General features: G+C 30.3%; 1 protein-coding gene across 1 annotated transcript; it reads right to left on the reverse strand.

Moving 5' to 3' along the window:
- Positions 1–462: 462 nt before the first annotated feature.
- Positions 463–2,028, reverse strand: LOC129943123 (uncharacterized). The gene is made up of 4 exons (XM_056052371.1): positions 1,908–2,028; positions 1,636–1,856; positions 1,275–1,431; positions 463–990 (listed from the first exon to the last, which is right to left on the reverse strand). The coding sequence occupies exons 1-4, from the start codon at positions 2,023–2,025 to the stop codon at positions 524–526; spliced, it is 963 nt and encodes a 320-aa protein (XP_055908346.1). The 5' UTR covers positions 2,026–2,028; the 3' UTR covers positions 463–523.
- Positions 2,029–12,708: the final 10,680 nt, after the last annotated feature.

A 12,708-nucleotide genomic window follows, 5' to 3' on the forward strand; every position in this document is an offset into this window, starting at 1 on the left:
TGATAAAATAGTATCGTACCACTGATTGATTTAATAGTACAGTATTTTTCATTTCATGTATTGTTCAAATGATATGATTTAATAGTTGATAAAGTTGAAAAATAAAACACTTTTTTAGTCAATACTTAAATGTTTACCATATCCTTTTTGAATAATAAGCTCATAAGAAAAAAAACAAACAGATTTAATTTATAAATAACATTAATAAAAAATTTATTTTCCAAGTTGTATATGTTTACATCGTACTTAACATAGAAATTAAAGTATAAAAATTTCCGTTATATCAACATGGATAAAAAGTCTTGACGTTTTTATCATTCTAAAGAACTTAACTTAAAAAGTATTTGTATTAACATTTTTTTAAACAAACAAACTAGGTCATTTTAGACCTAAACACTTTTAATCCATTCTGTTAATTTAAAAGAATTTAAATGTTAATTATTGAATTGAGATCTACTGTCTTTTAATAATAAAACTAATAAAGAATTAAATAACTTTGCATCCTGTTACAAAAAAGTTTTTTTTACTGACGCAAACTACATGTAATGCTATTTATATTAGCATTTGGTTGGCAAGCAAAATTGTAAAAAAAGCTTTCAAGAAATAAATACAATTGCTTACCCTCTTTCGGATAATTAAAATTTAATACATGAAAAAGTTTAAATGTTGAATCTAAGCATTTAAGCAATGTAGAAAATTTGTACAAAACGTCATCATAGTAACTGTAAAAATATTCAAGTTCTGTTTTTTCTTTACCTATTACTATAATGATCGGTTGCAATGTTAGTCCCTTCGTGTGGTATTTTTGGCGTAAATTTTCTACCTTGATCGTATAATCAAGAATCGAAGAGCAATATAAAAAACAGGAGTCCTGGGCATCCTTAATTGATGGTTTCCATTTTGATTTCTTTGATTCATTTTTTCCAACAGTTATTATTGGTGGTTTTAAAAGGACATGGATTGAAGAGAGAATAAAAAAATCACGAGAATCTGAAATAAACACGAAATATTATTTGTTAAAAACATGGATACGAGTTTGAAAATTTTAGACATTTTGTTTGAACAGGAGATAAATAGTTAATCATAGCTTTATAAACAGGGTGAATGGCAAAAAAATAACCAACAGTCTATGAGAGATAGGTTGGATTGTAGCAAGACGAACAAATTATTTTAAATATTTTTTTCTTGTATTCATCCAAGTTATTGGGCTTTCACTGTTGATATATCTTGTGTCAATCCCTATTTATAAACAAAAAATAAACATGATATCTTACTTGCATCAATATTTTCAAAATTCTTTAAAAATGCCAACGATGCTTTATCCTTTAGTTTTTGTTGTAAAAGTGGAACAATCCTAGCAGTAAATGAAGGCCAGAGCTGAAATAGTTGCGATCGATTGTTGGGTTTCAAAATTTCATAGTCAATTTCAATCTGAAAAAAACAATATTATTAGGCAATGAAAATATCTTTCTTGAGGCTAAATCCGTTGGCCGAATACAAACAAATGTTAAAGATTAATCTTTTGTTGTAACGAAGGTTACCTCATTACAACTATAATAATTCATGAATATGAATTTGAAACATGTTACAATTTTTATAATTTATTTTGGTTATGTATATGTTATGTAAACTTACAAGTGTATGTCCAAGAGAATGTTTGAAGAGTGGCCACTCTGAGAAGATATTTAAGGAATTATTTTGAATATCTCGATGTCTTTGCCTCTCTACTTTCTTCCATCTTTTTTGAACTTCCGACCATGGTTCATTGTTGTGTTTTAGCCAAGCAATAGTTTCTTCAATTTCAGAGTTATAGGGAATATCCGCTTCATTTAACTCGGGATCAATTTCTGTTGTGTCTAATAAAAACATTTTAAACAAAATTTTAATGAGCATTAGGCTTTTTTTACCATGATCCTTGTTCTCACTCACGAGTTTCCTTTTGAAACTTTTCAGTTTGATTCTAGCGTTAACGGCCTTATCATGAAGTTTACCAGTGGGATTAAGGCCGTGACCTCTTTTGTGCATATAGTATTCCTGAAAAAATTGTTTATTAAAGCTATATAAATGGAGCATAAAAAGGTGAATATTCAAATGGTCGAGATTAAATATGTTTATAATTAAAGTTTATATTCAAACTATTTTATTATTAATACAAGTTTGAATGCACATAAGTGAAAATTTGTTAACCCAACTTTTTATAAAACTAGCCTTTATATAACGAAAAGTTAATGAACTTATTTTAATGGGAGTATAAATCCATATAAACAATAATGACATGCATGTCTTTTTAACGGTAAATTGAAGATTCAAATAATTGTTTTAATATGTTTGAATTTTGTTTTGATATCTGTATACGAGTAATATAAATATCTTTTTAAAAATATACATAGCTGTGTAAGTTTTTATAAAAATAAGCTACCTTGCTTTCAGATGGAAAAGTTAAATTAATAGCATTAGTAGCCGCTTGAATTTGTTTCATCGTCATTCCCTTATTTCTGCATGAAAAACTTTCAACAATAATAGAGACTAAGGTATTCTTATGTATCTCGTCTAAACAATTTTTTTGTTTGTAGTTATCCAATACACCCTGGCCTTTTCTGTTGTTTGTAAGAGATCTTGCAGTGTTATATTATTAAAAATTTTTGACTCATCCCCAAAAGAAGTAGTTGATGATGTTCGTGAACTTAAAGTACTGTTAGCTTCAGTTGAATTCTGGCTTAAACATTGAGATTCAATCCAATTTTTACAAGCGTCAGAAACGTTTTTAGATGACTTATTAATCAAAACGAACAAAAACATTAAAAAAATATTAAAGTTAAAATGTTTAGACTATTATATCATACTTTTTGTCTATAAATATTCAGATGAAATTTAAATTTAGCTCTTGTTCCCAAAAGAGGGGCAGGGAATAAATCATTTATTTCTGATTCAGTAACAAGTAGGAGACTTTCAATATCAAATCCATTATCTAAAATTAAATAGGATAGATTTAAGCTTTGGAACTATGTTAGAAAAAAGTATCTCCACACCAATAAGACGCTTATAAACCATTTCATCAAATCCAAATTTATCGCAAATTAATTCTTTCATCTCATTCCGATCTTCAATACCTTCTTCTAAATCAGCAGTTAATGCATCGATAATAATTGGTTTTTCCTTTGAATACGCATTTTCTTCGATTATGTTTATTGGGGTTTCAATGACAAATTCATTTTCCGCTGCAACATAAACCACCTCTCCAATTTCACAGTTATTCATGGCAACTACATATCAATATCAAAATAGCAATTAACACTCACTTTAATAGGAAATGGTAGCAGCCTCAAAAATATACTCACTTTTATATTATAATCTTGAGACAATGGGGTGAATACTATAAAAACTTATCGGGACTTGAAAGCAATTTTGATTGTGTTTGTCTTATATTATTTCAGGGAATTGAAAAATGATCACAGGAAACTAATCTACTATGAATTAGTCCAAAACAATTGTTTTAAACATACCGGATTCTAAATTATATTTTTTTAAATTATATTTTTTTTTAAATTTACTCTTTTATGAAACTTGCAAAGATTTTTATTCACTTTCGACTGTACCCGAGGACTGTAGCGAAACAAATGGCAAAGTTTTTACCAATCAAAAGCGTGATTTCAGAATCTTAATGGGATATACTATTAAAGCGATGGGAAAAACTGTACAATTAATGGGGCGCTACTATTAGGAGCCCTAAAAATATGCTCACTTAATGGGATCTACTATTATACTTTCTTAGACAATGGGGTGAATACTATAAAAACTTAACGGAAATGTGTTAAACTAACGGATGTTTCACTGAATTAAATGAACACGTGTTATTTCTGAAAAAAGTTTGCCGTTTGTGCAAAAAAATAACTTAATGTTTGGATCTTTTGTTTTTATTAAGAGTTTCGTAAATTGCATTTCTAAAAGCAATAAAACCACCAATCTCTGACAAAATTAAAAGAAAAAACGGCTTGATATTAAAACTACTTTTGCTTTAACTAATATATTATTATTTCGTAATGCATTCATTATCCGGTATATTCTTTAACTTTGTGTATTTTAACAGAATATTGAATATTAGGTTAATGTTTAATAAAATTGAAACTGTGTTATGCGATACAAAATAAAAGATAGCTTAGTTATAAATAAAATTATCGTAAGATACCTTATCCATATTAGTTATTTTATATTAAATTGCATGAAATCTTACTAACCTTAATTGAACATATTGCGATTTATATTATCACTTAACTTTACACAATAACTTTAAAATTAATTTTGAATAACTTGAAAGATATCAAAAGGTAAAATATGCAAGCCAATTTGTATGTTTATGGTAAGGCTTGTTTTTAGAAGAAATATATGTATATTGTTTTAGCAATAATAACTATTTTAAAAACAAAATATCATTATAGGTTTTAAATATTTTTTTAAATAATAAACAAGTTATACGAATCTTGTTTGTTGTCAGAATCAAAATAACTTAAAATTTATCAATCATTTTGATTCCAAGAAATATTTCAGGGTCAATAAGTATTTTGGGCGTAGAACTAACAACATTGAAATATTTCTCCATGTGTCCGTACTAATATATTTGTGTAATTTCATATTGAACATTCATGAAGAAATAGTTTGTTTGGATAAAAATTAAGGGGTGTCCGTTTTTGACGTAAATTACAAATTCCGAAATTTCAACTAAACCTTATAAATATAAAATAAAGCCTCAAAAATTGTGACAAATATTCTGAAAATGTTGATGTAGTTTATGTTAAAATTAAGTTTTAACGATTTCGAAAGTAAAAAGAAACTTTAATTTTGTTTTATTTCAAAGATTTTTTGGTGCGAAAGAGTATATGTCACGTATTTATTTTATATACCATGGGAAGATAAGTACACTTCTTCTGATTTAATGTACCTAATCGAAAAAGAATTGAAATAGTATAATAATTTTATACTTTGCTAATGAAATATCTTTCAAAATCTATACTTAAAATCAAATTATATTATCAAGCCAATACTCTTCAAACTATAGTAGGTACATACCATTACATTTTATATAACAAATCTCATTGAATCGTGTTTTAAATGAGTTCCACTATTAACCAATAAATATTTCGAAATCCGGTTTCATTTTATCAGACGATACTATCAAAATTATAGTACATACTATTACCTTCAATATGCTAAATCTTATTACTCTTGTGTTTTAATGGGTTCCACTATTAACCAATAAATATTTCGAAATTCGGTTTCATTTAATAAGACGATACTTTAAAAGTAATAGTAAATACTATTGATAGCTATGGTCCGCATTATTAAAAGTGTAGGTTTATAAAAGTATGGATACTATTGAAGTTGTATAGTAATGAACTATTAACATAATGGTACGCGTTATTAGATATTAATAGTAAAAAACTATTAAAACAAAGGTATTTCCAATTAAATTCATAATATTTGCCCCATTATTGTTAATAGTTTCAAAACTATTGAAACAATAGTTCCAAAACCATTAAATTCATTAGATTTCATAGTAAAAAACGATATTTTACATCAATGGGCGTCCCATTGAGCAGTCTATAGGATTTTTTCTCTGAGTGTATGCTTCGCTCGCTACATAAACAACGTGATTTTTTAAAGTCAGTTTCTAGTTAAAAATCACACCCGAGTTTTTGCCGTTTCTACGAATTCGATAGAAAAATTATCAAAGAAAATTGGTGGAAAGTAATTAAGGCAGTTGTAACTCACTCTTTTTAGATTATCAGATAATTTGACTTGTTTGGGTTTATTAATAGAGCATTATTCTTGGGCCGAAGTGAATACTTAAGTTCTTTGAGGGCGTCATTAATTCAAGCCATGTATTTTATAATTGACTATCAGCAGCGTATCAACAAGATTTTCGTATAGAAGGGAGTTAATTGACGTACATTGAAAACAGCAGTGGGTCTAGAATGGATCCCTGAGGAACTCCATTGGCATTTACATAACCTAAAATATAATAGTTTATTATTACATTCTACAAGTTGAAATCTTTACGTGAGATATGAGAAGCTATATCAAAAACTGCATTTATGCAAACGGTTTTCGCCGAGTATGGAGTGCTTAACCATGTTAGTCCAGGCAAAAATCAACCATTCTTAAAAGTTTAATCTCACTGAGTGGCATTAATTTATTAAAGTCATATTTATACACCACCAAGAAGAACGTTATGATTAGAAAGTGTTTTAATGTGTTTTCAATTTGTGTTTGTTTTTGTTTTCTTTTTCTCCCCAACAGCTTCCAAACTCTTTTTAATCCTAAGAGGATAATAAATATGAAACAATATTAACAAAACAAAAAATACGATGAAAAACAACCAACAAAAATTCTCGTGAAGTGAAATAATTATCAGATTAAATGGAAAGAAAAATCTCTAAGAGCTTAGGACGGCAACAATAAATTTCGTTTCTTAAAAGGACAATTAAAACCATTTTGAGGTTTTCTTCGTTAACATTTCTTCTATAAATATAAATATATATATCCTCCCTTGCACTTATCCTGTTCATCAGTTTTGTATTTAATATTGTTTTTTTTTGTATCCTTCTTCATCTACCAAGAATCTCACAACAAACAACCAAAACAAAAAATTGTCATTTTAAGATCCTGCTGTGCCTTATTTTTTTATCCGGGTTTCTTATTTTTTACTTACAAAAATATAATTTAGCTTTTTGCTGTTTATCTCACAGCAGGATGTGTATCCTTAATCTATTTAAAGGGAAAAGAGCATGGCGTGCGCTTTCTTATTAACAAACCAACAAGCGAAAAAATATAAAGTCCTTTTTCTTGTTCAAGAATTAGAAAGCGAAAAAAAACAAGAGAAATTATATTTCAAATAGTCCTCCTGACGCGGGACCATTATTTGTCTTGTCGAGGCTTAATCTCCTTTTTGTGTGGTACTGCGGACGAAGAGGGGTACACGGAGAGCGCAGTGTGGTGAACGGTCTTGGGTCTGATTATTTTTCTTGTATTTAACTATCGTTTTAAGAATGTAAATTTTCTTGGAATTCGGGTTGATTTTTAGGTGGCTATCTTTTTATTTTTTTGGACGGTTGTTTCAAGATATGGTCCTTTTTGTTATGCACTGCATCAGCTTTAGACGAATTCTTTTGGTTAATAAGAGAAACAAAGATCTAATCTGTAGGGTACCTACCGTTAACATGAGTTAATGTCCATACAAATATGTAAACATAAGAAAACAAAAATACTCTCCTTATTTAATATCTAGTGGTTGTGCTTAAAAATAGTGCAGTCTCTTATGAATGTAATTCAATTAAAAGATTGAATTTATAAGCTTCACTTTGATATCGTTACTCTGACGTTTACGTTAATTGCTCCTTTTTTATCACGTCTTAGCACAAAGCTGCAAAGCTGGGAAAATACACTTCAAAGACAGATTCGTATGTTTTATCTCATCCAGAGAAATAATATCTGACATTTTTGTTTGAAAACTTTCGATTTTACTTCAACACCTCGATTCTATCTCAACATCAAAAATTCAATAAACTTTTTCTCAGCTTAGCAACAAAAAACAACTAACTTTCAACTGCCAAACCAAGAATCCAAGTCCAAAACGCTAGTGCTGGTTATCAGTACATAAAAAACATGACACAAACAAAGGAAGCTGCCCTTTAATACGTATATTTCTAAACTATTCGAAAGTCTTGTTCAGAGAGTTTGGTTGGTTAGTTGGTTGGCAGATATCAGTGATGTTGGCAAGACAACATGACTCCTTCCCAGTTTGAGTAATTGCATCTTAACATGCCACATAACAGGCCAACTGTTGGACAAAGAAACAAAAACAACAACAAAAAATAATAAAATAAACAGAAACAGAGAAGGGAACAACAGAAAAAACTTTAGATGACATAAGAAACATTCTTCCGAAAAGACACGATAAAGGAACTTTTTTGCAACATCGCTATCCAAAGGAAGTTTCTCATTTATGTAGACGTTTATACATATTCCTCCAACAGTCTTGGTCAAACACTCTCCTGCTTTCTTCCTTCCTTCCGTTGTTAATTCCCAGGGAAATGCCTCAGGGTTTTGGACACGTGCAACTCGCCCGCTTTCTGTATGTGCTAAGTTTCTCAAGCCCTTCCCTATACGAACGTTCTTTCTTCATACACTCCCACATGTTTCTTTATTTTTTTTTTTGTTTTTCCTTCTTTGGTAAAAAGTTCGTCCCTACTCCAGTCAGCGTTACCATCGCATCTCCCCACAAACTCCCTTCATAGCTGTTGCGTAAAGGACCTTTGCTTTTGGCCTGACATACAAGTTGTGCAATATGTGTGCAATGCAATGTACAAGTGCATGTTAGGTTGATGGAAAAGCAAACCAGGAAGCAAATATTTCTTCCCAGCTCCAAGGTAGAATACAACACGCTGCGCTGGTAAAAGGGAACTTCTTTAAATATGGCTTTGAGTTGAGCGAGTCATCGTTTGTTTCGACGACGACGACGGCGAGAAACGACGACCTCCCTTGAGATTTTCTCTATGGAAGACCGATGCGATGGAACTTTGAATACAAAAGTAGCTTCTCTGTGACTGGAATCGGAGTGTACTCGTAGTGTAGCTGATGCAGCTCCTCATAAATGTGTAGTTACACGAGTAAATATTTACAAATGGCGATATTATTCCGCACAAACATGCATCAGTTGGAGCACCACAACAGACCCAGAGCAAGGAACCATATGCATGCAAAGACTAGGGCTTTGTACAACTGCATTGGCCAAAATAGTATGTACCATTGGTTGGTTACCACCTTTGTTATCATCCCACTTCTGATTTTGTAGAAAAGTTTGTTTGTGGAGTTTTAGAAAACAGTGGAAATTTATTATTCCGTTTGGCTAACTGTCTTTATGTCTGTATGTACGATGTTCTGACGCAGACACATGGGACTTATGCTTCAAAGCTGGGTTGCAGCCTTAGCTAGCTGCTGCAGATGTTTGACTTTCTAGCAGCAGCAGAAAAACGGAATCTCCTTTTGGAAAGAGAGAAGAACCAACATACACAATACTCGAACTCGTATACAAAGTGAGAAAAAAAAGTGAAAAATATTTTCCAACTCTAGGAGAACTGTCAGTGATGATGATGATGACGTTGATGATGTGGAGAGAAAAGAATGTAGAGTAAGGAGAAGAAGGTTTGTAGGTAAGGTATAGGAATTATATGCGCTGCGCTCTTGAAGTGTCCTATTCCTTGAGGCCCTTTAGACAGAGGTCGACTCTCGACTCTCACAACTTCCTCTGCGGTTGTTTGTTGGGCGGCAAGGCGGTTGGTCTGTGGCAGAGCGGTATTTATCTACACAATACATATAGTTCATACCAACATGCCAGCATGTGTACTATTTGTGTTGTACCTACACACATACATATATATTCAATGGCTGAATAATGTCTTTCATATGGCTCCCTAGAGGGGGCGCTGCTGATGTACACAAACTTTATGCTACTTGTATAAAGAGAAACATTTTTGTGTAAATATGTTTGTTCTGCTCTGGCTCGTCAACTTAACTGATGCGAGAATATTTTGTGGATTATGTCAGCTAAAGACAAAGAAGAATAAGGAAACCTATATGCGCATAATGTAACCCTTCCCCTTGACAGCAAGGATACAAAAAAAGAAGATTTGTCTACCGTCATCCTCATCATTTTGAATTTGTTTCAAATACAGTGTTTTGTGTCGTTTTTCTAATTGTTTTTTTTTTTTTTTTATTTTTAAACTTAAACTGCAAAAAGTATGTGTGTATGTAGATAATGTGGTATGTATGTCTGGTATAATTTGCCCCCTTTTGAACTTGTCCTTGTAGATTTGAAAAGGATATGCATGCATGCTTTGTATACAAAAAGAGTGTTGCACTTTATATCTCTTTTGTGAGATTGTCAGTTAAGTTTAGGATTTAATAGCAACGGAAATATTGCTTACAGTTTAATGTTTAAATACTCATTTCATAAAGAATTGATTTTTAAAAGTGGTATGAGATTGATGCTTAGTTAGCCCTTCGGATAAGATATTTCATAATTTGTTGATGTTAATCTTTTTATATACCTTGTAAACAAATTTAAATTGGAAGATTCTTAAAAATAGTTGTTAGCCTTTCTAAATAGAGCCCTACCTGCGTTTCACGTAGAGCCGTTGACTACGATGGCCCAGGCAACGCCATTCCCAAACAATAGCGGATCCAGGGGGAGGGAGGTTCGTAAGGGTCATTACACCATACCACCCCACGTGGGAGATAATTTGTTTTTATTTTTCAAAGGAATTCCTTTTGAATCAAAACTAATCTTATTGCGTTAATGGACATGACCCCCATTATATTTTAAATTATTAATTTGTTTGTATATGAAAACAAAATTTGTATTTTAATCCTAAGACTTTGTTGCCAAAAGTACCGCTTTTAACTGAAGACTGGACCAAGAACATAATATGAGTCGAAAATTCAGCCCCATTTCAAAAACCTAGCACACATTCATCAAATTTTTACAAATGGACGATCCAGGGGGGGTCATATGTTAAGTAAAGTTATATAGTTAAGTTGTATAAGCAAAGATTTGTTAGTAATTTAACGACATTTACCAAAAAGCGGTTTGCTGTCAAAAACGACTCAAATTTTAGTTTTCGCTTAATTTACCTAGAATTTGAAAAATAAACTTTAGTCATGCTTTAAATTATGTTCATAAAATTTGATTCTAAGAAAAAGAGCAAATATTCAGATTCTTAACAAGAATGCTTGAATAAGAAATGGTCACTTTAAAAATTTGTGCCTTTTTAGAACTTCCTTTAAATTTTGTATTCTTAATTTGGGTTCTTTCTACAAGAAAATTATATTTTGGTATTGCTCAAGAAGGGTTCCCCTCATTAAACATTAATTTTTTGTAAAGTTTCTCAAGAACTAATGGACCGATTTTAATAATCTTCTTTTTCTTTTCAAGCTTTTGTCGATGATCACATGATCAAATTTGCGATGATTTTTGAAAATCAAAAATGTCAACTCGATAACAAAATTTATATGTAAAATGTATATCTATAAGCACTTTATTCAGTGCTTACCAAAACTATTTTTAAAACAAAATTTGAAATTTAAAATAATTTCCGAAAAAAATGAGTTTTAAATCTTAAAATAAAGGAAATATTTTTGAACAGGTTTTTGGAAGACATTAACAAGTTCTAGATTTTCTGTTAATACAAAAGATCTTAAAAGAAATTAAGTAAATCTACTTTTGAAATGAATTTGCTTTGGATGCTCTTGAACTGAGATTTAAACACGAATTACAATATAAATGTTCCAAAAACAGCTAAAGTGAGACTTTTGTTAAACTAATGGCTAATTGAAAAACATAAAAAGAGGCTGGGATGCGACCCCCACTTATAACTTCCCATCCCGTCTGTCGATTTGTCTTGCTTAAAAGTTTGTCTAGATTTTATTTTTTATGAAAAACAGACTGTTGGATTTTTATATAAAAATTATTGAATATCGAAAACAATATTGTCTGTGAAATAAAATTAGTTTGAAGCCGATATTTTAAATTATTGAAAAGCTATTTGAGTCGAAAGTAAATTTTTAGCAAGTTTTAGTATTGTTTTTTTTTTTTAGAGTTTTTTTTTTATAAAAAAGCTGTCAATTCGATTTTTTTTCAAAATTTTACTGAATGTTAACAACAATATTTTTTAAAAAAATAAAAGTAGTTTAAAGCCAATATCTACAATTTTTGAAAAGATATTTGAGTCGAAAATCAATTTTTACCAACTTTTATTAAATTTTTTTTAGGTTTTTATTTTTTGTAAAAAACTGTCAATTAGATTTTTTTCTAAATTTCACTGAATGTTGACAACAATATTTTTGAAAGATAAAAGTAAATAAAAGCCAATATTTCAAAGTGTTGAAAAGATATTTGAGTCGAAAATCAATTTTTACCAACTTTTATTAAATTTATTTTAGGTTTTTATTTTTTGTAAAAAAACTTATTTGAAGTCGATATCTCTCTTGGTTCTTGAGCTATGGAGGACGAAAAAAACGTCGCAAACGTACGTACACACGCACGCACAGGCATCTTTCTAAAAATCTTTTATTTCGACTTAGGGACCTTGAAACGTAGAGAAATATCAAAATTTTCAATTTGACAAATCGGACCCTTTACAATAACTTCCTATGGGAAGTTAAGAAACGTTTCAAATTTATTGATATATAAGCTCTGAATTGTTGGAGATTTGAAGTTAAAATAAATTCTGAAACATGTAATTTGGAAGTGTCACACTTCCTAACTTATTTGATTACCTTAATTTATTTTAATTTAAATTTTCAGATAGATAATGTAATGGAAATGCACCTGTATCCTCAATTGAAGAACCAAGCATTTTTCTCTACAATTTTTAAGTTTTGTAAACTCCTTTAAGGTCAAAATCCGAGTAAGCAAACTGATAGCGAAACTTCCGAAAATTGAATTCGAAAAAAACGTCTCTCTTGAATTTTTGAAGCGTTTTTCGCATTATTAGCAATGGAAACGAGAAAAAAAACTACGTTGCAAAACAATTTCTTACATTTCTGTGTGATATGCACCAAAAACCCTCTAAACTTTTGTGTTTTAGCTCATGGCATATTTAGCAAACTGTTGGAATCACGAAAGTTTGGATCCATCCTTGTTTACAAAGAAAT

This window comes from Eupeodes corollae, chromosome 1, assembly GCF_945859685.1.
Source record: "Eupeodes corollae chromosome 1, idEupCoro1.1, whole genome shotgun sequence".
NCBI classification, from domain to species: domain Eukaryota; kingdom Metazoa; phylum Arthropoda; class Insecta; order Diptera; family Syrphidae; genus Eupeodes; species Eupeodes corollae.

What these genes read in the sequence shown, in the direction of transcription:
- LOC129943123 (XM_056052371.1), bottom strand. Translation starts at nt 2,025, where the DNA reads ATGCACAAAAGAGGTCACGGCCTTAATCCCACTGGTAAACTTCATGAT. An exon ending in ATTCTCTTGGACATACACTT is followed by an intron (nt 1,432 to 1,635) that starts GTAAGTTTACAT and finishes TGTTTTTTTCAG; the next exon opens with ATTGAAATTGACTATGAAAT. An exon ending in TTTTGAAAATATTGATGCAA is followed by an intron (nt 991 to 1,274) that starts GTAAGATATCAT and finishes TGTTTATTTCAG; the next exon opens with ATTCTCGTGATTTTTTTATT.